Source organism: Lynx rufus, unplaced genomic scaffold (assembly GCF_022079265.1).
Source record: "Lynx rufus isolate CCGP_SWC_20201006 ecotype Redwood Valley unplaced genomic scaffold, mLynRuf1.p SCAF_31, whole genome shotgun sequence".
In the NCBI taxonomy this organism is placed as follows: domain Eukaryota; kingdom Metazoa; phylum Chordata; class Mammalia; order Carnivora; family Felidae; genus Lynx; species Lynx rufus.
The window spans coordinates 4288046-4314706 of record NW_025814847.1 but is presented as its reverse complement, the minus strand read 5'-3'; the positions used below and the strand labels follow the sequence as shown (position 1 = coordinate 4314706).

General features: G+C 40.8%; 1 protein-coding gene across 4 annotated transcripts in view; it reads right to left on the bottom strand.

Annotated features, from left to right (window-relative positions):
• The window catches only part of ASH1L (ASH1 like histone lysine methyltransferase), a 197751-nt gene that overhangs the window by 147516 nt on the left and 23574 nt on the right, over positions 1-26661 (bottom strand). For 3 of the 4 annotated variants that reach the window (XM_047092693.1, XM_047092694.1, XM_047092695.1), the window contains exon 1: positions 21256-26164. In XM_047092693.1, the coding sequence (XP_046948649.1) occupies positions 21256-21675 (420 nt within the window). In that variant the 5' untranslated portion in view covers positions 21676-26164. Of the gene's footprint in view, positions 1-21255; positions 26165-26661 lie in introns of those variants that run through there. The other variant, XM_047092692.1, reaches the window with a different exon arrangement.

Here is a 26661-nt window from a genome sequence, read left to right as displayed (position 1 = left end):
TATAGTTGGTACCCACAGAACTGTATATGCAAAACTGGTTTAAAAGGCAAATTTGGGGACACCTGGGCAGCTCAGTCGGTTGAGCATCCGACTCTTCAGGTCAGCTCAGGTCACATGATCTCAGGCTCCTGGGATCTGGCCCCTTGTCGGGTTCCGTGCTGAGGGTGGAACCTGCTCGAGATTCTCGCTCTCCCTCTTTCTCTGCGCCAGCCCCCACCCCCGCCCCGCTTACACTCTCTGTCTCTCAAAAGAATTCTGTCCAATTTGAGGGCATTATGAATATTATTATTTTGGTTCTGAATTTTGACGTTTGAGAACACCCCGAATTTTATCCTCCAGAGGTAACTTGATCCTTTGATCTGGATCGCAAAGAGATTCTTAGCTTTACTGACAAAATCTAAGACTGTAACTGTGGTTTCCATGATAAACACTCAGGCAATGATATTAAATGAGACCTAACACGTCCTTTCAGTCTATTTATTGAACAGACTTTGTATTTCTTTGTATTATGCCTTTAACAGTAAATCTAAATAAAAATTTCTGCCTTCCTCTTTGAAGGTATCAATTATGCTATCTTATATATCTTCTCCCTGTTACCATATACATCACACATTGCCTAACCTTTTGAACTTTGTTCATTTCCATTTTGTTCCTTCTTTCCCACTGTTTTCGCACGTGCTTCTTCTAATGCCACTTTTCTATAACTGACTGTTTGCCTTCCACTCATCTCCTACTGTGATATCTCATCTGTCTACTGTGCTCCTGAAATTGCTGCAGCATCCTTCATCCTTTTTACAAAGGCAATTGTTTTAATTCTTTGTAACTCCCAGCAAAACAGTTGGAAACAGTACCCTTGTTCTGTGTGCAATCCATTCTGCTAACCTTGTGAGTTGGAGAAGCTCTCTCCAGAACTGACAGTTATTTTCTCTCAGCATTTGAAGAGAACATTCTTTTATTCCCTAACCTCAGAATGTGTCCATCATAAATAATTCTGGAATATTACCCTTCAAATACTAAATCTCCATAATTGTTCTTCAGGACTCCAACTAGAACATATTGGACTTACTACCATCCTTTATCATCTTTTATTATTTCTACCACATTTGACATCTCTGGCCCTGCTACATTCTAGGTAATTTTCTCAACACTATTTTCCAGTTCACTATTCTCTCCACGGCTGCATCTATAATGAATGCTTACACTATTACTCACTGAGCCTTTAGAAGTAAATGGGTGCTGGGGTGCCTGGGTGGCTCAGTGGGTTAAGTGTCCGACTTGGGCTCAGGTTGTGATCTCACAGTTCGTAAGTTTGAGCCCCACATCTGAGCTGTCAGCACGGAGCCTGGAACCTGCTTCGGATTCTGTGTCTGTCTCCCTCCCTCCCTCCCTCCCTCCCTCTCTCTCTCTCTCTGCTCCTCCCTGCTCACATGCTATCTCTCTCTCAAAAATAAATAAAGACTAAAAAAAAAATAAAAAAATAAATAATAAATAAAAGTAAATGGGTGAATTTTTTTCACCTCGAAAATACACTGTTCATATCCAGAAAATACATTCAATTGGCTTCTTTTGAAACTCTGCCTGGTTATTTTCTTAAAGGTTTATCCTTTTCTCTAATTACTTTTTAAATTTTTTTTTCAACGTTTTTTATTTATTTTTGGGACAGAGAGAGACAGAGCATGAACGGGGGAGGGGCAGAGAGAGAGGGAGACACAGAATCTGAAACAGGCTCCAGGCTCCGAGCCATCAGCCCAGAGCCTGACGCGGGGCTCGAACTCACGGACCACGAGATTGTGACCTGGCTGAAGTCAGACGCTCAACCGACTGCGCCACCCAGGCGCCCCTCTAATTACTTTTTTTTTTTTTTTAAATTTTTTTTTCAACGTTTATTTTATTTTTGGGACAGAGAGAGACAGAGCATGAATGGGGGAGGGGCAGAGAGAGAGGGAGACACAGAATCGGAAACAGGCTCCAGGCTCTGAGCCATCAGCCCAGAGCCTGACGCGGGGCTCGAACTCACGGACCGCGAGATCGTGACCTGGCTGAAGTCGGACGCTTAACCGACTGCGCCACCCAGGCGCCCCTCTAATTACTTTTTTAAGACACTAATCATTTCAAATACTTGATATTCCTTTTTTACTTTTTTTTTTTTTTCAACGTTTATTTATTTTTGGGACAGAGAGAGACAGAGCATGAACGGGGGAGGGGCAGAGAGAGAGGGAGACACAGAATCGGAAACAGGCTCCAGGCTCTGAGCCGTCAGCCCAGAGCCTGACGCGGGGCTTGAACTCTCGGACCGCGAGATCGTGACCTGGCTGAAGTCGGACGCTCAACCGACTGTGCCACCCAGGCGCCCCCTTTTTTACTTTTTAATGGAAGATTCACAACATCCAACATGGGGCTCAAACTCACAACCCCAAGATCAAGAGTCACAGGCTCTACTGACTGAGCTAGCCAGGTGCCACGAACACTTTACATTCTGAATTCAACAACTGTATTATTTGAAGTTCCTGCAGAACTTAATCCTGTTTTTAGCTGTGTTTGCTTACTCCTTCTGTTGATGATTTTTTTTTTTTAATGTTTGCTTCTGAAACCTTCTTAACAGGTGCTGCATTGAGGGTATAGACCCTGAAGAATCCTAGTTCCGACTTCCAACCTTAGTGGGTTTAGAATAAAATGCAAATCAACTTGAAATTCTTCCCACATTGTTCTGGGAGAAAGGTAACAACAATATCTATAGAGAGGAAAACAATGAGGTAATAGCTTAAAAAAAAATAACAGAAAAGCCAGTGTCTCAAAATAAACATGAGTGAACATATAAACAGACAATTCAAAGCAGAGAATTAGGGGCGCCTGGGTGGCGCAGTCGGTTAAGCGTCCGACTTCAGCCAGGTCACGATCTCGCGGTCCGTGAGTTCGAGCCCCGCGTCAGGCTCTGGGCTGATGGCTCAGAACCTGGAGCCTGTTTCCGGTTCTGTGTCTCCCTCTCTCTCTGCCCCTCCCCCGTTCATGCTCTGTCTCTCTCTGTCCCAAAAATAAATAAAAACGTTGAAAAAAAAATTAAAAAAAAAAAAAAGCAGAGAATTAAACAGCAGAACAAGAAAAAAAGCTGAAATTCACTAGTAAGGGAAGAAATACATGCTCAAAAATAGGGCTTCTGTATTTTGCCATTAAAACGAGTGACTGCCAAGAAGTGAAGGAGAATAAAGAAACGAGGCCTTGAGAAACATATCCACAGAATCTAATGAGAGGGCAAGCTACAAAGAGGAAGACAAGAATAAAAATTATACAAATATTTTAAAATATCTCCTTCTAAAAGATATTATGAATTTATGAAGGCAAATTTTTACCAAGTTTGGCTTCAGTCTCAAGTAAGTCAAACAACTAAATGCTTACTTTCACGTTATTTCCAGTATCATAAAACTTATGAGTAATCAACATAGTGGATTACTACCCATTATAGTCAGTCTAACATTGTCAGTAATACAAATAAGGCATGACACTTGGATTTGTGGTATTATTTGAATATTCACTTTCAAATAAAGGCAAAAATTTTTACCTGAAACAAGAAGAATTTCTTTTTGGGCATCATGTGTTAACATTTAATAAGTTAAGGTACATGTATTAATGCAAAACTGAAATCCTGAAATACTTATTATCACACAAGCTGTTAATTTCATGTTCTAAAACAAGAACTATCAAATAGTTAAATAAACAACGAAACGGACAATATAAATATTAAGAGTATGTTATCTAAATTAGTATGAACATTATTTTAAAATTAAGTAAATAAATGCTAATAGAATTTAAATAATCATGTAAGACAGAATAACAGGTTTGCATTTCTACCATAATTCTCACCTTCCTGGAATTTTATTTTTTTTTTAATTTTTTTTTTTTAACGTTTATTTATTTTTGAGACAGAGAGAGACAGAGCATGAACGGGGGAGGGGCAGAGAGAGAGGGAGACACAGAATCGGAAGCAGGCTCCAGGCTCTGAGCCGTCAGCCCAGAGCCCGATGCGGGGCTTGAACTCACGGACTGTGAGATCGTGACCTGAGCTGAAGTCGGAGGCTTAACCGACTGAGCCACCCAGGCGCCCCTCACCTTCCTGGAATTTTAATACACTAAACAAAATAACATTAAATGTATTAACTTTTTTTTTTTTTTTTTTTTTTAGAGAGAGTGAGTGCATACACAAGCAGGGGAGAGGGGCAGAGAGAGATAGAGAATCCTAAGCAGGCTCCACACTCAGTGTGGAGCCTGAGACAACGCGTGATCCCATGACCCTGGGTCATGACCTGAGCCAAAATCAAGAGTCAGACACTCAACCGAGCCACTAGGTGCTCCAAAAATATTAATTTTTAAGTAAAATGTTTCTACTCTATTTAATCCTCGAAGCTTCCAAGAAAAATACCTCTTTGGCAATTCTTCGCATTGTGTGAAAATTAATTAAAACATGTCAACTTGGGGCAACTAGGTGGCTCAGTCGGTTGAAGCGTCTGACTTCAGCTCAGGTCATGATCTCATGGTTTGTGAGTTCGAGCCCCGCATCGGGCTCTGCACTGACAGCTCGGAGCCTGGAGCCTGCTTCCGATTCTGTGTCTCCTTCCCTCTCTGCCCCTCCCTGCTCACACTCTCTCTGTCTCAAACCAAAAAACAAACATACAAACAAAAAACAGAGAAAAAAAAAAACATGTCAACTTAGCTCAAAATTTCAGGAGAGAAACTCCAAAATAAACCCACTTCATGCATAATAACCTTTGATCCGGACGTAATAAAGAACAGTATTAAAAACAGAAGAAAATGTCAGAGGAAAACAAAACATCTACCAGGGTTGTTCTAAGTCCATTAAAAATATTAAATGCTTTAAGATGTCTTTATGAATATGAGTCAGGAAGCCTAAACCTCAATAGGCTTTCTGAAGTGTTGCTACAGGCTGACAATCATTTTCAGTACTTGATAAAAAAGTTTTTGAGATCTGCTCACAAAGTTCCTTCCAGAAAATATTCTATTGAAAAACTTGTTCCTCAATCTCATTCTACTGTAAACAAAACACGAATAATATGATTAAATATACTACTTCTGTTTCTTGCACATCAAACATTTAGGTACATAAAAACACAAATGCTTGACAACAGGAGCTGAGGACTAAACCCCTACTTCGGTTGTTGCTAAAAGATAGCTACATCTCGCACTGCTAACCACAGAATGAATCCCACTTAAATTGTACAGAAAGGAAAATCAGTAAAGAAAGGAAAAATAAGTTTAATTATCACTTAATTAATGTTGGCAACAGAACAGTGAAGTTATGAGTGGCTGGGAATCCTAAGAATACAACGTTTTGTTCCCATTCCTCAAGTTGGATGCTTAGAATTATGGCATGGACTTACTGTCTGTAATCAGAAATACCGGAAGCTCTATTCTACATTCTTGATCGTTCTTATTACACTAGAGATTTTGAAACAGGGAAGGGCTCGCCTTATGGTGTTAAAGAAGAGGTCTTGAGATATGGAAAGCTCTAATATTACTCTACCAATAACAGCATCAGTATAGGAAAACTTATTCAACGTAGTTTCTTCACTGGAACCCACTGAAACAGTGTTTTGCACCTGGTGGGGATGGGGGGGGGAGAGAGAGAGAGAGAGAGAGAGAGAGAGAGAGAGAGGGAGAGTGTGTGTGTGTGTGTGTGTGTGTGTGTGTGTGTGTATTCTATACAGGCTACCTCCTGGAAAGTTCCTCCTACCCACTGTTCTATTACGTGGCAGATTTTGAAACTAGTGTCCACACGATGAAAGCTGAGATGTAGATGGAAATTCAGACAATTTTATCATCTTATAACCCAATTACACACAGCTCCACTGCAATATTTGCAGATAAAAAGTTTATGGAGAAGCTAGGAAGCTGCCATTCCATCCTAACAAAAAGTAAAAAGCTAAACAAACTGAGAAGTCAACTCTTCTTAGATCTGTATTAGAAGAAGGTCACAGGGCAAAGTACTGTTGCCCCCCAGATGGAAGTGACCGACAGAGAGTCCTAATTTACCAGAGCAGAAAACCAGGAGCTGAAGGCTTGGTGGGAAGCACTGCCGGGGTAGGGAGCCCTGAACTGTAACTGGCAAACTGGGAGAGCCTCAGTGCACACGTGTGTGAAAGCAGAAAACTCCAGCAGATTCAGCCACTGGGATCTCCCACACTTTTGTTAGTTTTAGCTCCTGCTAAACTAACTCTGGGGGGAGAGAAACATCCAACTCTACCCTCCTCTAGCCATCCTGTCCCACCTCGAGAGAGAAGAGGAAACTGAAAAGCATTTGTGAAGTTCACAGTCTAGAGGTCCAGGCTCCCTAAAAGACGGAGATCTAATCACAGGACTAAGGAACACTTCCTCTCCCCTCATACTTTCGCACCACATCGCCAAAAGTCTATTCACAGCAATTCCTTTTACCCAGTATATTATGCCCACCTATTAAGAAAAAATTACAAGACATGCTAAAAGACAAAAAACACAGTCTGAAGACAGAGGAAGCATTAAAATCAGACTTCGGTATGGTAGGGATGTTAGAAGTTCCAGACTGGAAATTTAAAACAACTGTGATTAATATGCGGGTAGATAAAGTGGCCCACATGCAAGGACAGAGGGGCAATGGAGGCAGAGAGGTGGAAATTCTAAGAAACAAGACAAATGCTAGAGAACAAAAACACTAACAAATGAAGAATGGCTCTGATGAGCTCATTAGCAGACTAAACATGGCTGAGGACAGAGTCTCCAGGTCTGAGGATATCTCAACAGAAACCCCAAAAACTAAAAAGCTAATCACAAAAAAACCCAAATCATTAAAAAAAACCCCAAACAAACCAGGACAGAAGATCCAAGAACTGTGGGACAACACACACTGTAACATCTGCATAATGGGAATAACAGAAGGAGAACAAAGAAAGAAAGGAAGAGGAAAAATATCTGAAACAATGACCGATAGTTTCTCCAAATTTCATGCCAGCCACTGAACCCACAAGTCCAGAAAGCTCAGAGAATACTAAGCAGGATAAATGCAAACAAAACAAAACAAAACAAAACAAAAACGAATACATGTAGACAGATTTTTCAAACTATGGAAAATCAAAGATTAAAAAAAAATCCTGAAAGAAGCCAGAGGGGGAAAAAAACACCTTTTCTACTGAAGAGCAGAGTAAGAATTATATCCAATTTCATCTCAGAACCATGCAACCAAGAACACTGGACTGAAATTAAGGTGTTAGAAAAAAGAAACCCACGAACCTAGAATTCAGTACCCTATGAAATTATCCTATAAAAGTGAAGGAGAAATAAAAACGTAGTTTGACAAAAATTGAGGAAATTTGTATCCAGCAGACAGACCAGGCTTGCAAGATGTTAAACATTTTTGAGAGAGAGAGACAGAGAGAGAGAGAGAAAAAAAACATGAGTGGGGGAGGGGCAGAGAGAGAGCAAGACACAGAATCCGAAGCAGGTTCCAGGCTCTGAGCTGTCAGCACAGAGCCAGATGCAGGGCTTGAACTCACGAACCGTGAGATCATGACCTGAGCGGAAGTAGGACACTCAACCGACTGAGCCACCCAGGCGCCCCTAAAAGTTCTTTACATAGGAGGAAAATGATAGGTCAAAAACTCAGATCTACACTGTAAAAGGAAGACCACTGAAGAAGGAAACAACAAAGCTAAAACATAAACTTTGATTTTTCTTGTTCTTAACTGATCTAACAGGTAAGGTTGTTTAAGATAACAGCAACAATGTATTTGACAAGGTATGATTTTATACAGAAGTCCTTACACAGAAGTAAAATTAATGACAGTCATGATATGGACAAGGGAGGAGAGGGAGGAATCTAATTATGTTGTTATTATAAGGTGCCCGAGAGGTGAGAGTGTTATCTGGAAGTGGTCCTGAGTCAGCTGTAACTAAGTGGTGCAAACTCTGGGACAACCACTAAAAAATGTAAATGAAAGGTTTACGGACAAAATTCCCCCCAATGATTGTAAGTAACATAAGTTACTTGTAAAACTATGTTAGAAATTAGAAATATAAGTAAGCAATCATCTTAAGTTGGCTCCTGAAAATACTCAGAAAATACCTTAAAGAAATGCACAAACTTCGGCGTGTAGCCTATCATCAAAAGAGAACCAAAACATCTGAGAAAAGGAGGGGGGAATCCCCTAACCAAACATTGTTTTAAAAAAATTTTTTTTAATGTTTATTCATTTATTTTTGAGAGAGAACGTGTGTGTCTCACCAGGGAAGGGACACAGAATCCAAAGCCCCTGAAGGGACACAGGTTTCACGCTCCAAGCTGTCACCACAGAATCCGACGCAAGGGCTTGAACCCACAAATGATGAGATCATGACCTGAACCAAAGTTGGATGCTCACCCAAACTTATTAAAGAAAATTTAACAAATAGATTATTTTTTTTAACCAGGTCCCTTTAATGGATCTAGAGGTATTCTGATTTAAAAAAAATGTTTATTTAGGGGCGCCTGGGTGGCTCAGTCGGTTAAGCGTCCGTCCTCGGCTCAGGTCATGATCTCACAGTTTGTGAGTTTGAGCCCCACGTCGGGCTCTGTGCTGACAGCTCAGGGCCTGGAGCCTGCTTCGGATTCTGTGTGTCCCTCTCTCTCTCTCTCTGCCCCTCCCATGCTTGTGCTCTGTTTCTCTCTGTCTCAAAAATAAATAAAACATTAAAAAAAACTTTTTTAATAAAAAAATATTAAAAATGTTTATTTATTTTTGAGAGAGAGGACATGCACAAGTGGGGGAAGGGCAGAGAGACAGAGAGAGAGAGGAGGGAGGCAGGGAGGGAGGGATCTCAAGCGGGCTGTGCATTGTCAGCGCAGAGCCTGACTCGAGGCTCAAACTCACAAACCGTGAGACCATGACCTGAGCCAAAACTGAGTCGGACACTTATCTGACTGAGCTACCCAGGCACCCCTGACATACAGAGGATTAAGTCAAGTGTTTTAACAGATAATTGCCAAGTATTTTTTCAAACGGGCTTTTCTTGAATTACAAAATCATTAGGTGCCACACTTGAACGCTGAGTTTCCGACCGAAGTGCACGCACACCCACACTCATTCTCAGCATCCCGTACTGCTCCTGTTATAATTGAGAGTCAACTCATACGCTTGTATTACCAGAGGAAGTTTAATTCCTTCAGAGAACAGTATGAGAAAAGAACAGCAACAATAACATGGAAATCGTTATCAGATGTCAACCTCCACCAGCAAGGAGCTCTTCCAGCCCATCAACAGGATTTCAGGAACAGACACAAGAGGCCCATCTGTCTCAGGTGTCAACAGCAGAGGAGGACGAGTCTTTCGACCCTTTTTTAGGCCTATTTCATCCCTGAAGTGACAATCAGCAGCACAGCACTTATCCATCTATGGTCTTTTTCTCAGGATTTCTCCCCTCAAACCCCTAGTTGGGAAAGAGGTACAATTAAGAAATAGGCCGCCTGGGATTTTGACTCACAAAGTAAGGTCAGACAGGAAACAACTTCTCTTTCATCATGTATCCAACCTTTTCTCCCTATTAAGGAAGTTTCATAAAATCCCTATGTTTTGTTACCTCATCATATAAGGCCTTCGATTCTGATGTCTCCCCAGAAGTCTTCATTTATTTCTACAAGGCAGCTTTATCTGAAAATTAGTTGGCAACGTGCATGTACAGGGCCGTCTGTATGTGAGTGACTTACGGCCATTAAAATGAAATAAAAGATAAGGACAGGCAACCATAAAAAGCAGCATCTGAATTAGCAAGTCAGTGTGAATTACCTGGGACTTAAGGAAACCTATGCCTTTTACCAATCTGGTTCAATAATGACTTTTTCCATTAGCAAGATCAACAATGAAATGAGAAACATTCACTTTCACCATCCCTCATTTTGTACGCCATTAAAACAAACCACGATACGGACTCAAGCAGAGACCCCTAACATCCACCACGCAAAGAGAAAGTGAACTGCTCACTCAGCCAAACGCAGCAGCGATTTGGGCGGTTTCTACTGCAAAATGAGAGACTTGAGAATGAACCTGATGAGGCCACGTCTGCAGAGCACAATGGAAGGGGCCTGCTTTCTCTCCACTTGCGGGAGCAGATGCTTCCACAGCGGACGGTATTTGGGGGAAAGTGGCATCTTGAGTGTCTCCAAGGCTTCAGACAGAACGTGGCTGCCCCCTCAGGTGTTGTGTCTGAGAAAAGGCGGCTTCCCCGAGATGTGAAGACCCAGGGGGATCTGCATATTCTGCTGCTGCCCCGAGAAGCTGGGCTCTGTGCCAACTGTCCTCCTCTCTGCTACAAAATTACTCTGGCTCAAGCAGCTTCCAAGATAAACAATGGATAGATATGACGGTGAGACAACAAGACTCATTCAGAACAGGACCTGGAGATAGCCGCATACCATCAGGCCTTCCTGCTTGAACAACTGCTGACAACAAGAGGATGGGAGTGGAAAGGTAGCAGCGGAGTAATGCAGTCTTGTATCCTGGACCTTTTCACAAGGGGGTATAGAAAAGACTACGCGCACAGATGGCACCTAACTCAAAGCACAGGTAAGAGAAGAGAACGTGACCCTTTCCTATTTAGCAAGTCTCGAATTCCCTGGACAGAGCTAAGGAACCTACACAAAAAAAGTGATTAAAAGCGGGGGGCGGGGGGGGCGGGGAGGCCGTGGGATAACCTGACAGCAGTAAGGATGAAACAGTGTCACTCGGGCACACCCAGTACTGGCACCACCTTTCAGAGGGTGAGTCACTAAGATGTGTTAACTGCCTTGAAAAGGTGTTTGACACCTGAAACTGTTTTCTTACAGAAGGTAATGTGGGGTTGTTTTTGAACGGGGATATCACAGACAGCTTAGTTTACCACTCTGTGTTGTGGTAAAATATTGAAATAAAGGTTTTGTTTGACCTACGATAGATGGATGGGTCTTCTAAGGGTAGTCACCAAAGTTGTGCTTTACCAGGAAATTCATGAAACAGCCACAGGTAATACTAATTTCATAAAAAGAGCAAACTATAGATTGTTTTTAAAAGACCTAAAGTTTTAATATACGCTTTTAGTAACTGATAGGAGAAAGTATCTATGAGCAGTTCAGCTAGGAAAATACATGCAAAAGCACTATCTTAATGCCAGGGAAACAAGTCCTCTTACTCCCAAACTATTTAAGGAGTGTATTTTTGGTGGTGGTGTTGGTGGTGTTTGGTTTGTTGTTGTTGTTGTTTTTAACGCTTACAGATTTCAAAACACAGTCCATAATCTGAATGATTTATTTCTAAAGCAGTTTGTGTTGACCATTAAATGCAAAAACTAAAGTGATCACTGTGACACTCAAGGAGCATTTTCTCACTAGTAAACAAAAGACAAACTAAAAATTCCACTACAATGTGACACATGTTAAAACATATATACATATATATATGTGTATATGTATATGTACACACATACACACACACACACGCAATGGAAGCAAAGAGGCTGGATGGAGTTCAGGGGACGTTTCATAGAACTGGGTGACATGTGAGTGGGATCTTTCCACCCCCTCATCCTCCCTCCTTTCTCTACTGCATACTAAAACTTCTTTCTCTATTTAGCAACTTGATGACAAATTTATTTTTCTAATTTTTCATTCTTATCTTACATAATTTACCTCTTGAGACTGAAACTAGCGGAAAAATGTTGCCAGGTATGCTTAGGAGAGTCTCCAGTTGCCTACAATTCTCAGTCACAGTAACAAGCAGCTTAGAAAAAGTTAACCGGGCTCCCTTTTGCCTTTGGCTCCTCGTTTTCAGCCTCTGTCTGTCTTCAGGGTCAGCAGTCTTCCGTAACCCTACTCAGGCAATGAAGGACTGGATAAGGAACTACAGGATAATCACTCAGCAATTTTGCCAATAAAATAAAAAGGTGGGGTGCAGAAGGAGGTTCTGTCTTGTGTCACTGCTTTTACTGTGAAAAGTTACAACCGAATCCTGTCATTGTTAGGGTCATCTTTCTGCTCTCACGTATATTGAGATGTTACTAATTCTATGGAGCTTGGCTACAAATAGCTAAAATATTCTGGTGTATGTAACTACCATCTGTGCATTTGTATCAGAATGCCTTTGCACACCTCCCAAAACGGTAGCCGGAACTTTGTATTGCAAACTTGTCTACTTGACTTTGAGATGCTTTCCAAAAATGATGGTGAAATATACATAGTATATTTTGGCTGTTAAAAAAAAAAGAATAGAAAAAGACCAAATTTAATAGTACAGAACCTATTTTGTTTTAAATGAGTGAGTAGTGGTTACTATTTCACTTTACCAATATTGTCATTTCTGAAATCTTTGTTGACATTATTATCTTCTTTTGCTAATCTGTATAATCTCAATCTAGGTAACAGACTTTGAATGAACTAAAGCCTTAGGAACACCACAAATCTGGCTTGAAGGCCCGTATCTATATTAAGGGGATCTAAGGAAGTCACAGTGAATACACAAACTACCACCCACCCACTCTCTTCCTTGGGAGTCTTCACCCAATCATATCCACTTTTCTTAACCCCTGACATTAGGTACTTGCTGGTACAAAGTGATACTCATTTATAACAAAAAGGCAGAAGTTATTATATAGATCTCAGATAATGCCCTCATATTTTCCCACCTTTTAGTTGTGAGGGGAGAGGGGGGATATTTGACATCAAGTTTCTTTTTTCTTCTGGAAAGAGAACTCTTATTCTGTGAAGAATTCTATTATGAAGTAATTTTTTTTAAGTTCATTTATTTATTTTGAGAGAGAGAACACACGTGAGTGGGGGAGGAACAGAGAGAGAGGGAGAGAGAGAGAATCCAAAGCAGGGTCTGCACTGTCAGTGCCGAACCCGATGTGGGGCTTGAACTCATGAACTGTGAGATCATGACCTGAGCCAAAATCAAGAGTCTGACACTTACCCGACTGAGCCACCCAGGTGCCCCTGAAGTAGTTGGTTTTAAACAAACATCTTTAAACAGGCCAATAGCCAGCTGTTTCCTGAACCCCCAATACACCTTACTTCCCTTCCCCCTTTGATAGTTAAATCTTTGCAACTCATGCTTAAACCTGATCTCTACTGCCACCTGCTGTCGCAGTTCTGTGTGCTCATGAAGGTGCACCAATCTGCCCCAATGTTATTCCTGCTGGACTTTCACTCCTGCATGAAGACCAAGGTAGTTCACTATTAATAGATCTGGAAAATAAAACTCAGGTATATCTTCAGTAAGGTATAACGTTACAGCTATCCTACTTACTATAATGACAAATAATCCCAAATTTCCCAAATAGAAAAACTTTCCAAAAAAGCAATTTTAACTTTAAAATATTTCCTCTTCCTAAGAAGAACAGTAATATAAAAATTTTTTTTAACGTTTATTTATTTTGGAGACCGAGAGAGACAGAGCACGAATGGGGGAGGGTCAGAGAGAGAGGGAGACACAGAATCTGAAACAGGCTCCAGGCTCTGAGCTGTCAGCACAGAGCCGGACATGGGGCTCGAACTCATGGACCGCGAGATCATGACCTGAGCCAAAGTCAGGCGCTTAACCAACTGAGCCACCCAGGCGCCCCAGAAGAACAGTAATATAAAGTACAACCACAAAATGTTAAAATGTCACCTTAAAAACAGAAAAAAATCCTGGGGGCGCCTGGGTGGCGCAGTCGTTTGGGCGTCCGACTTCAGCTCAGGTCACGATCTCGCGGTCCGTGAGTTCGAGCCCCAGGGCTGATGGCTCAGAGCCTGGAGCCTGTGTCCAATTCTGTGTCTCCCTCTCTCTCTGCCCCTCCCCCATTCATGCTCTGTCTCTCTCTGTCCCAAAAATAAATAAATGTTGAAAAAAAATTTTTTTTAAATAAATAAATAAATAAATAGAAAAAATCCTTAAGAACAAATGGGTATGGTCATGCAATTTTTGGTTTAAAATTTTATATTAGAAGCAACGGTACGTGGTTACAAAATTTAAATACTTTGTAAGTCAGAACATAGAAGAAACTTCAACCCAAGATTTCCTTCTTTCTTTCTTTCTTTTTTAAATTTTAATTCTTTAGAGAGAGAGAGCAGGGGAGGGGGCAGAGAGAATCCCAAGCGGGCTCCACACTCACCCCAGGGCCCGACACAGGGCTCAAACCCACAAACCATGAGACCATAACTTGAGCCAAAATCAAGAGTCAGATGCTTAACTGACTGCTACCAGCTTCTCGAGATTTCTTAATGCTCTTCGAGATTTCTTAAATGTAGGCAAAAAATGTAGTTTCCCCAAGTTTTTGAGTGCGACACGAAAAAGCTGACTACCTAAGTACCCCACTTGTCCTCCACTGTTTTCTGAATACTCACCTATACTACCGGACTGCCAAATTCTTGTTCTACATCACAACTAACAAAGATCTGTGAGACATGCTAACTAGGTCTCTGCCCTCTATTATTTACTTTGACCTCAAAGCCCTTCTCTTTCTAGCAAATTCTAACAAAGATGCCAACACCTACTTCTGAACATGAACTCCTCTGTAAAGCTTCCCTGCATATTCTGCTGCTCCCACCTTGTCTTAAGGATTCTGTGAATCGAATACTGTGTGTATTTTTATTATGGAAGTTCTCACGCGACATCATAATAACTTGTTCACCACACAGGATAGGCAACTCAATTTATTTGTGGAGAAGTAAATAAATCAAAGAATACTCTGATGCCAGACTGGAGATTCTGTTCAAAATTAAAGGATACAAAACTTGATCCTTTTTTCTGAAAAGTATAAATATTAGTAATATAAATAATTAGAATACATATAAGTAAGGAAAGTAAAATATTACTCCCTTGCTCAGTTATCTAAAGTGTAATAGACACAATAAAAATACACATTTAGGGTAATGAAGATATTCTGAGATTAGACAGTGTTGATGACTGCACATCTTTGTATGTGGCTAATACACCACAAACCACTCAACTGTATATTTTAAAAGAGGGCATGTCATGGTATTTGAATTATATCTCAATTAAAAAATATACACATTTTATCTAAAACCAGGCTGGTCTAGGGGCGCCCGGGTGGCTCAGTCAGTTAAGCGTTTGACTCTTGGTTTGGGCTCAGGTCATGATCTCAGAGTTTGTGAGACTGAGCCCTGCATCGGGCTCCATGCTGACGCGCTGACATCGTGGAGCCTGCTTGGGATTCTCTCCTTCATTCTCTCTCTATCCCTCCCCCTGCTTGTGCATGCACTCTCTCTCAAAATAAGTAAATAAACTTGACAAAATAAATAAAACCAGGCTGATCTAACACAGAGCAAAATTTAAAGGAACTACTGTCTGTAGAAAGCCCAACATACTATTGCTATTTAGCAGAAATGACAAGGAAAGAAAAACCAAAGGCTAAGTAATTTCAAACCTTTTTCCTCAACATTCCATTTCAAAACATTTGGGATTTGTATGCAGCAATTTAAAAACTGCTAGACAAATTAGCTACACTAAGCAAGAAATGAGATACTATTATTATTATCTGTACATGTTCTTATTAAAGAAACATTAATCTATTATGTCTGTAATTTAATAAAATCTCAGACCAAAAGGACTTAATTAGAATACTTGGATTCATGTGGGTTTTAATAGCTCTCCATAAAAATCACTTCACTGAAATTCAAAACTGTATCTTCAATGAACTGTTTCTGAAAGAATCTAGTAAGTTGGCACAGGCATTTCTTTTCTAAACAGAAAACTATCTTTTGGAGGGGAAATTATAATTAGCACTGTAAATTTTATTTATCATCCATTGAGCTCATTAAATCCACTCAACTAGGGGCGCCTGGGTGGTCAGTCAGTTTAACGTCCGACTTCAGCTCAGGTCATGATCTCACGGTTTGTGAGTTCAAGCCCTGCGTTAGGCTGTGTGCTGACAGCTTGGAGCCGGGAGCCTGCTTCTGATTCTGTGTCTCCCTCTCTCTCTCTGCCCTCCCAACCCCCCAAATAAACATTAAAAAATTAAAAAAAAAAAAAACCACTCAACTAGGCTAAAATGACATCAAATATGCTATTCACTGACAAAATGTCAGTCAACATAGCACTAAAGTTTTTTTTGTTTTTTTTTTTTTCAACGTTTATTTATTTTTGGGACAGAGAGAGACAGAGCATGAACGGGGGAGGGGCAGAGAGAGAGGGAGACACAGAATCGGAAACAGGCTCCAGGCTCTGAGCCATCAGCCCAGAGCCCGACGCGGGGCTCGAACTCACGGACCGCGAGATCGTGACCTGGCTGAAGTCGGACGCTTAACCGACTGCGCCACCCAGGCGCCCCAACATAGCACTAAAGTTTAATGCTATGTGACCTAATCTGCAATCAATATATAGTGGTTTTATATATCCCCAATCCTTTTAAGCTCAAACAAGTCTCAGTTTTAATCACCTGTTCCAGGAAACATATTTTGGTTATTTTTCATTTGTCATAAAAGCACTTTCTTTTGGCCTAGTCTCCTAGTGAATTAAAATCCTATATAAGTAGCTATACTGCACGACTCCAAAACTGGAACTTCATTTTTTTAATGTTTATTTATTTATTTTGAGAGAGAGACAGCACGAGAAGGGAAGAGGGGCAAAGGGAGAGAGGGACTCCCAAGCAGGTTCCACACTGTCAGCAAAGAGCCGGACATGGGGCTCGATCCCATGAACTGTGAGATCATGACCTGAACTGAATTCAAGAGTAGGTTGCTCAACCAACTGAGCCACCCAGGTGCCCCCGGAATTTTGTTTAAATGCTAGAAAGGATTGTGCCATTACCTCTTCTCCTTTTAAGTTAGTGTGTAATAAATTTAAGTAAATATTATGACTTCTGCCTCTCTTCTCACTTTCTTAAACACTGCTATAGAAGAATGAATTCTGACAACTTACGAAATGACACAGACACCACAAGAAGCTGCAAGACAACAAAACCCAAATTTTTACAGGAGATTGAAAAGGATATTTCTCTTTCCACTAAAGAAAACAAGACTGGGAAATCTACAAAATTAATAACAAACATACTTATAAAATAATCAGGTGATCTCCACTCTATCCTCTTGGTAGGCTAAATAGAAGATTCTTCTATTGCAACAAAGTAAATTAACCCAGCACAAAATGTAATGCTTGTTGCGCTGTTGGCCTCCTAGAACATAAGAAAAATCTCCAAGAATACCAAATGAGAAGAAAAAATGAGGCTGACCATAATAGGCATGGTTGCTCAGAGGGTAAATGCACCAAGCCATGGCCTCAAGGCAAAGTAGGGACCGCAGGAAAGGTATTAGGAACACACCTGAATTCCTGGCAAAGCAAATTCAGAGCTTCTCTCAAGGAAATCATCTTCCAATTAGGTTCCAAGTTCAACCACAGAGAAAGATGAACAAAATATAAATTTTATAATTAACCAGATGAATTCTAGAAAAAAAATCTGCTTTTCCCAAAATCACATTAAGTTTATAAATCAACAGGCAAGCGTGCAAGGAGCACTCTAAAACAAGAGTAATGAAGGACTAGCCCTACCAGGTATCAAACATAATAATTAAAACTATCACAATGGCAGATAAACAGAAACATCAATGATACAAAATGGAAAATCAGACCAGATCTAAGTACACGTATCTCCAGAATATACTACGTGGAAAAAAGCATGACAGGGAACAGTATGTGGTATGCCACTATTTATTTTTTATTGGGGGGGGGAGGGGGAGAGACATGTATTTGCTTGTATACACATAATGTATTTGTGGGAGAAACCAAAGACACTGATGTTGGGATTTATTTCCCTGAAGATTCTTTATACCAACTTTGGTACCAAAACAACTATTTCTTTTTTCTTTTTTTTAAGTTTATTTATTTTGAGAGTGAGTGGGGGAGGGGCAGAGAGAGGGCGAGAATCCCAAGTAGGCTCAGTGCTGTCAGGGCAGATCCTGATATAGGGCTCGATCCCACAAACTGTGAGATCATGACCTGAGCTGAAATCAAGAGTTGGATGCTTAACCACTGAGCCACCCAGGCACCCCCCAAAACAACTAGTTGTTATTGTGGTATTATTTTCCAAGTGTAAATGTAAACCTGAAAATACATTCAATATATAGATCAGTTTTCTTCATTTTGGTTGAGAAATGGTTATTCTGCTTAATCAGTTATCACAGATAGTATGGGGGGGTGGGGAGGGGAGGAGTCACCAGATGGCCCAGAAGGGGATTGCAAAATAGATTTACTCAGAGGGGGTAATGATGGTAACAGTATTTCATTGTTTCCTTTTTTTTTTTTTTTGTCTTTTAAACTGTGAATCATACAGTCTATTACCTAATCAAATAATATTTGCTGGTCCAATATCCACACTCTTACACAGGACCTTTTTTATCCAGCTTCCCATGACCAAAATACCCCTTGCTATCTTAATTAGTTTCTGAATTCAGAGAGCAAGTTCAGGGTGAGGAGGATACGTGAAAATCTCTCAGACTTAAACACAGAAGCTAAAATGATAAAACCCTGAAAAAGACAGAGGAAGATCTTCAATACACTGGACTTGACAACAATTTCTTGGAAAGGACACCAAAAGCACAGGCAATAAAAGAAAACACAGACAAACTAGAGTTCACCAAAACTGAAAACGTTTGTGTGTCATAGGACACTGTCAAGAGCGACAAGACAGCCCACAGAATGGGAGTCAATATTCCCCAGTCTTAATTGCAGAATGTATAAAGAACCCTGAAAACTCAGCAACAAAAAAGCAGCACAATTCAAAACGTGCTGTACCAATTTCCACCAGCCATGTACCAGAGTGCTTGATTCTCCTAGATTCCTGCCAACTCTGAATTAGTAGTAGCAGTGGCAGAATGAAATTGCTCAGTTTGGCCAAAACGGAATACAGAAGGTAAGTCTCAGAATTAATTAAAAACAAACCAAGTCCACAGCACGATATGTCAATTATGCCTTAAAAATATGTATTAAATTAAAAAACTCTATTGAATAAATACGTTAAAAATACATTAAATAAAAACAAAATTAGGACCCTTACGGTCTGCACTAAACTTTAAATAAAAGGCATTACAGCATCATCCTCTAATATTTTCTCAAAAGAATGAACTAAACTTCAAACCCCAGTTATTAACATGCCAGTTCCTAAACAGGGAATTGAAATTTTTAAAAACTAAGTGACATATTTGAATCCCTCTAAATAACAGAGTCCATGCGTAAACTACCAGAAATTTAACAATATGTCACACATTCAAGAAAAGGGAAAATTTCACTCATGGAACCGAACTTGGGTTTTGCTTCTAAAAATGACATGAACAGTTACAAAATTACATCAACACTTAACAACCATTCAGGACTAATCATGACAGCAAGTAACTTATTTTTTCCGAGGGTCTTGTTTTTGCTCTCTGAACACTGATGAAATTCTTTTAAGAGATAAAATACATGATCTATATTTGTTTTTACTAGAAACGTAAGGCCTGATATTTGCTTTATAAGCAGCACTGACAAAAGCTCAACGACTTTTGATTTTGAAGAATCAAGGGGTAAATGTTTTGGTTGTGTTTGGTAAAGCCTTGCTTTAAAAATAAATAAAGCAAAGCCCTCAAGCTTTCTTAAGACTACCAAAGATCTCATAAAAGTCCATTCCCTCCTTGGCCAAGGATGCCTCATCTTTTCGGAGTCACGAACGGTCTACGAAGCTGGCAAGAGCTACGCAAAAACGCACCCAGACACACACAGAATTCTGCACAGACTGTCGCGTTGTGAGGGCAGTGACACACACCCAACACACCCTCCCAGGGATCAAGGGTTGTGAACTCCTACATTAGGCTATAAAAAGGAAAAGAGAATATTCCCAAGAACTACCACATGCTGGATTCTTTATAGAAATTCAATTCTTTATATAATCATTTAAGCTAGGCATTCCTAATCCCACAGTATAATTGAGGAGACCAAGGCTGAGTAAGAGAAAGCCAACTGCCTGTGTATAGGTTTTAAGCCAGGATTAAAATTAGGTTCTGAGTTCATAACCCATGCTCCTTCCACTACCTCTGAAGAACTAATTCAGAGGTTACGAATATATTCAACATCCTATGCTCAAGTAACTGTTGGAAAAATAAACACCTACCCTTCACTAGCAGCTCTGCCACCTTCCCTCAGAAACCACAGACTATATTCTACTACAAATAAGATATGTGGATATAAACTACCCGTATGTTGAGAGTAAACACATACTGTGGGTGAAGTCACCTCAGTACAAAACCTCATCATTAGCATGTACTGTTAAACAAAACAAAACAAAACAAACTATAGAAAGATTACTCAAGACAATCATCCATCCCGGAGACTTTTACAAGTCAGCTGCATCAGATAAACTCTAACACTGTTTCAAATAAAAAATGGTCTAGATAAAAATCTTTTTCAATCAACCTTATGAAAATCCTTGAGGTCAGAAGGAACAGATAGTATCTTCATTTCAGAGATGAGAAAAATAAGGCTCAGGATAGGTTAATCAACTTAGCTAAGATTCATCCGGTTCATTTTTTTTCAAGAATTGGTACAATACCCATTTTTTTCCTGGCTTATAATCTTAACTCATTCACAGTTGATTTTATCAACAAAATATCCCAAGCTACCTTAGATGTCTGTGATCTCTGAAGAATACACAGAGCAATTCGGACAAGAACAAAAAGCCTGAATCACTATGGCTTCTGGTAACATGTAGGAAGCACGTGAATTTGATGTTAAGAAATTAACAGTGAAAATCAAGTTATTTCACACAGCCAGGATTATTCCAAAATCTTAAACCAATTCTTTCTACCTAGATCTATTGTTTTACTTACGTATGCATAACGTTTAAATATGCACGTGGGCATATAGGTAGGTAGTGTTGGAATCATTTAACAGCACTGAACCTCGATTCCTTCCCTGTTAATCTGTCTGTAGTCACACTGTTAGAAAAACAGGAAGGCAAGATTCAAATCTAGGTTTCCTAAATGCAAACCCAATACACTTTCCACTAAGCCCTGCAGGAGTAACGGTATGGGTGCGCCCAATTTACCACATTTGCCCTACCAATACAAACAGTTACACTATCATTCGCATCCCTAACAAGTCTCGCAGCCTATTTTAGTCAAGCAAAACAGACCGTTTGGTAATAACGACAGAGATGAAAACCAAACTTCCTGTGATACGTGTGTGAAGGGTGGAGGAATCCAGGTCTTGTCGCAGACCACGCATGGCTGGGAGCGCTACTCACCCGTTTTGAAGGACAGTGCTCGTTCTTCTCATCAGTCATCTTCCCGCTTTTAAGTGCTTTCCTTGGGTGCTTGATGGTTGTTTTTACGGCAGGTCGACACACATAGTTCTCCAAGTTCTTTGGAGGTTTTTTAGTTCTCTTAGCCTGAAGGCCAATTTTCAATTTCAAGTTTCCCTCTGAAAAGTTTGTTTCTTTCACTGAAAACTGTTGCTGTGCATCAGTCAAACCATCCTCTTTCCCTGCTTCACTGTTTCTTTCCCGATTCCACTTGCGAAGGTCCTCTTCCTCTTTCGCGTTGTTCTCTAGCTCTCCTTCTCTCTTGCTGACCACTGTGCCAGTACCGACGGCAGAGGGACTCTTCCTTGAAAATCCTTCGGAGTCAGAACCCAATCCTAACATAGCAGTATTTCTAGGGTCCATCACAAGTGTATGTTATTGCCAAGGAAGCTTATGAAAAGTTTACAGAACCGTGTTCCATAAAAAACAGGGATCTCCAAAACTTGCAACCAGCATCTCTTTCTCTGCAGGACAGACCACAACAAAAATTCATCAGAATAGAGGCAACTATCAATTAACGTGAAAAATGGGTAAAAGGGGAGGAGGGACGAGGAGGTCAGGAAGAAGCCCAAATCACAGTTAAGACTAACCAAAATGCAGTACCAAATACATGTACATTGATTTATAAATTTAAAATTTTAGAATGAGCTTATTATTCCACAGGTATCACATACAAGCTATTGTGCTACACGTCGTGGCCTGAGTGCTCCAACCTTTCGTAAGGTTTTAGGCTTTGCAAAGGGTCAGGACTCTTAGGTTGGAATTATCTTTGCTGCTGGTGTACAATTCAGCTCTGAATTCATTCACTCATTCATTCATTCAAAATATTTCTGAGCTCCTATCATGTGCCGGGCATTGTGCAATAACCTGGAAATACAGTGCTCAGGAGAACAGATCCAGCCCCTAAATTTACAAGCCTTATACTCTAGTGACAAAGACAATCATTAAACAAACAATGATACAAATGATTTATAACAATTGTTATAAAAACTTTGAAAACCAGATATTTAATTTTACAAGTTTTCCCATTAGCAAACAGTCAGGTGGCATGCCTTAATTCCTCAAACCCGTAAAATATTTTTTCCAAATGCATAAAATGTTTCAATCAGCATGCCAAATTATTATTTTACAACAGATGTACACCTTACCTGAGAATCTGAATAGTCTACCCAGGGCAACCCCCTTCTCAGAAATAGTGAGCCTCAGGGAACCAGATTACCATATAACCAGAAGGCTAATGAATACAAAGCCAAAACAACTCACTACTTTTGAGGATTGACAGACTATATATATGCACATAGCCAACTCAAGATCCAGAACAAGTATCTGAAAAAGAGAACACCCTATTCATTAGAACATTCCATTGATAAAGTAGAATATTTCACAGTTTAAACTAGGTGCTTAAGACTTTTCTTTCCAACAAGATTGTAAGATTCTCAAGGATGAAGATCACAGAACAATCTCACAACTCCTACCAGAAATGCAAGTCAAATGCACAGCCCAGTGCCTGAGAACACAGCAAGGGTTCAAAAGAAGGTGCCAACAATTAATTACTACTAGTAACAGCAGGAGCACAACATTTTCAGCACTCAACAAATACTGGCCAACGGACTGACCTCTTCAGTTTGTTCCCACTCTGTTCATTCACAAAAGTGGCTGCAAGGGGAACCTTCCAATCAGCTCCCTCGGACAATTCTTGCAGTCTACCACCTCAAAGATTAACACTTCACAAGAGCTTCCAGACCTTTCACAATCGGGCTCTAACTATTCAAACCTGCTTATCCCAGTGATTTAGTCCACTCAGTTTTCCTTACTGTCCCTAACAAGTCATGATCATTTCTGTTTCTGTGCCCTGTGCTTGCTTTCCCTCTAGAAGTACAAAGTCCTATCTTTTCCACGATGGTTCACAAGCCTGGAATTTAACTCTGAGGACCACAAGCTTATTCATAAACTCACTAGTGACAAAACCTGATCGGACCGGATCTGGATCCACTTTGGCCTTAATCCCCACAATTTTTGTGAATCGTCATACATTTCAATGCGGAAGTATTAATGTGCCTGATTAAGGAGCACCACTCTAAGCATCACAGTGGAAGTAAGCCAATCTACGATATCTTACTCAAAGCAAAAAACAAACTTTTGGATGATGGTTTGTGGACTTATGTTCTCACACCTACATTTAAGCCTGCACTGACCTGATCCTTCCCTGAATACCTATTATCAGTATGGGATCACACTTTGAATAACTGGCTTTTTTTTTTTTTTTTTTTCCTTGCTGAACATTTGTCAACTCCACCCTCGAATAGGCTAGAGTAACGGCGTAAGCTTTATGAGGGCAGGGACCCCTTCTGGCTTGTTCCCCACTATATCCCCAGCACTTGGCACAATGTATAGCACATATTTCAGTACCCAATAAATAGGTGAATGGATGAATGAATTTTAAGGCCCCTATAGCTTCTAACATAATGTCTGGTATGTAGAAAATGCTTCCCCTTTTCTTTTTTATAGGAATTCATCTTGTGTTGTATCAACAATCCTGTATATGAGTTTGTTCTCATAGGTTTATTATATGTGTTCCACAGAGGTGGATTTCTATACGCTTCCTACAACATCCAGCATGAGCAACAGCTTCAAAATCACATCTTAACCTCTTCTGTCTCTGTGCCGTCCAAGCTGGTGTAAGGAAAACAATCATGCTCACTGACCTCACTTTACACTCCTAAGCACCAACCTCAACTGGACCCTCGGTGTAGCAAACCCGCTTCCCAAACCCAGCATCTCCTACACAGCGTCTTCAAGTCCTCTCCACCCTCACGGACTGTGCCTCCACTCTGATGATGGCAGTGGAAACAATCAGAAGAAAACGGCTACGAGGTCCCCCCAGACTGCATACCTCCGCACCTCCTGTGTCTGCTCCCACAAAGAGTCTGCCTTCCCTCCTATCATAATATACTTCCAACCCCTCCACTTGAGCACAAAATCCCACTCTCGCTGCCTTCTCAAGAGCATTATTCAGGCAACTATCCTCTTTCCCCTTGCGTCATCTACACCTCACACTCCTCCTCTGGCCGATGCCCATCAGCATGAAAACATACTACAGTATTTCTCATCTAAGGTATCTGCTCTTGACCCCGTATCCTCCACCAGCTTCCCATGTCTCTGTTCCCCCTTACAACTTCTTCAAAGGGCAGTCCAGACGCCCCACCTCCAGATCCTCCCCTTTCCTCTGCAGTGCCCTGATCACACTTTCACCACTACCTCTCCACAGAAAACGCTGGTCAGGGTCACCACTGTGCTCCTCGCTAAGGACACCCATCGGGTGTACTTAGGACCCTTGTCCTCTACTTGACTTAGCAACAGAAGGTGACTTTTGGGACCCCTCTCTGGATTCAACCTCAGTCTCCTTTGTCAGTTTTTTCTTTTCTCCCTGAACCTTAAACACTAGAGCATCCCAGGGCATACTCTTCCCTTCTCTAGCTACACCCACCTGCTAAAGGAGCAAATCTAATCTTCTGGTTTTAAATTATATCTAACACTATTGATTAATGGATTTTTTTTTTTTTAAGTTTTTATTTCTTAGAGAGAGAGAGGAGAGAGGAGCCAAGCAGGCTCCACGTTGACAGTGGGGAGGCTCAAAACCAGGAACTTTAAGATCATGACCTGAGCCAAAGTCAAGAGTCGGACACTTAAGCAACCGAGCCACCCAGGTGCCCCAATTCACAAACTTCTATCCCCAGAGAGAGGCCAGCTGAGAAGACTGCCTCAAACTCCAGACTCCTGTATCTAAATGCTTACCTGACACAGTGCCTGCATGTCTGACGGGTGCTGCAAGCTCAGGTGTCTAAAATCAATTTACCTTCACCCTCACTCCCCCTCCATCTGTCCTTCCCACTCTTCCTCATCTCAATAAACAACTGCAGCTGGAAATATTTGGACTCAAAATTCCTAATGATCCTTGATTCCTTCTGCTAATGCCCCGCATGTCCATGTCCATTCAGTTGGCAAAGTCTTTTTTGCCTTCGAAATACGTGTAGAATCCATTTCTCATTAATTTGACAGCTGTCAATCAGATCCAAGTGATACCTGACCTGGACTGTTGCAAATGCCATTTAACTGGCTCCATTCTTCAGCCCTTTGTAACTCTCTACAGTCTTCTCAACTCAGCAGCAGGGTGCTCCTTTTAAGCAGATCATGTCACTCCCCTCCCAAGGGCTTCCCGTATCACTCCAAGCGGAACCAAAGTCCTTACAACGGCCTAAGGCCCTATTTACTCTGCCAGATACACCCCTCAGCTTCTTTTCCATCTCTTACCAACCTCCCCACTTAGTTCTGAGAAGGGGGTCAGGGGCACAGGCCTCCTCCTTCTGTTTCTCAAAAACAAACTCGAACTACTCCTTTGGGAGGGCCTTGCATGTATCGTTCTGTCTGGCTAGAACACTCTTTCCCACGGTAACTGCACACTTTGCTTCATGTCTTTGCCTAAACGTCACCTTATAGAGCAGGCACTCCCCGACAATCCTTTATGAGCACACCCACTGTCCTCTTCTGACATTCTGTCCTGTTTTATTTTTTCTCCACCACTCTTCTCACCGCCTGGTGTACAACGCATTTCTTTACTGTTGATATCTTTCCATGGGAATGTCAAGTCCACCAGGAAACAGATTTTTGTCAGTTTAGTTCAATGTAATGTCCTACACCTAGAACTATACCTGGCATATAGGAGGTGTTCAATAAATATTTGAATTAATTGCATGTCTTATATAGGATGTATCTCATTGGCTTTAATTTGTTCCTTTTCTAGTTCTTTTCCCCACTTCCTTCTTTTTTTTTTTTAATGTTTATTTATTTGGGGGGGGGGAGGGGCAGAGAGAGAGGGAGACAGAGGATCCCAAGCGGGCTCCAGGCTCTGAGCTGTCAGCGCAGAGCTCGACATGGGGCTCGATCCCACACATCGTGAGATCACGGCCTGAGCTGAAATCAAGAACTGGATGCTTAGCTGGCTGAGCCACCCAGGCACCCATGTTGCTGTTGTTTAAATCTTCTTGTTTCTTAATCTTTAATACCCATCCTGGGTTTCATGTCACTAGTGAACTGACAGATTTGCTATGTATGTTTTTGGTTAGTTATGAAACCAAATCTGTTCTAGAATAAAAACAAAAATGTACACAAAACAACTGTTTTTATATTCACTACTCACAAGTACACACATTCAAAGATTTCCCTGTAATTGTTCTTTATAATGAAAGAATTCCAGAAGTCTTAACATGTATTTATAAATGTGAGGCAGAATTTCAGTATTTCTTCCAAACAACTCAAAAGCATTTTCTACCAGCACTTAATTCATTTTTA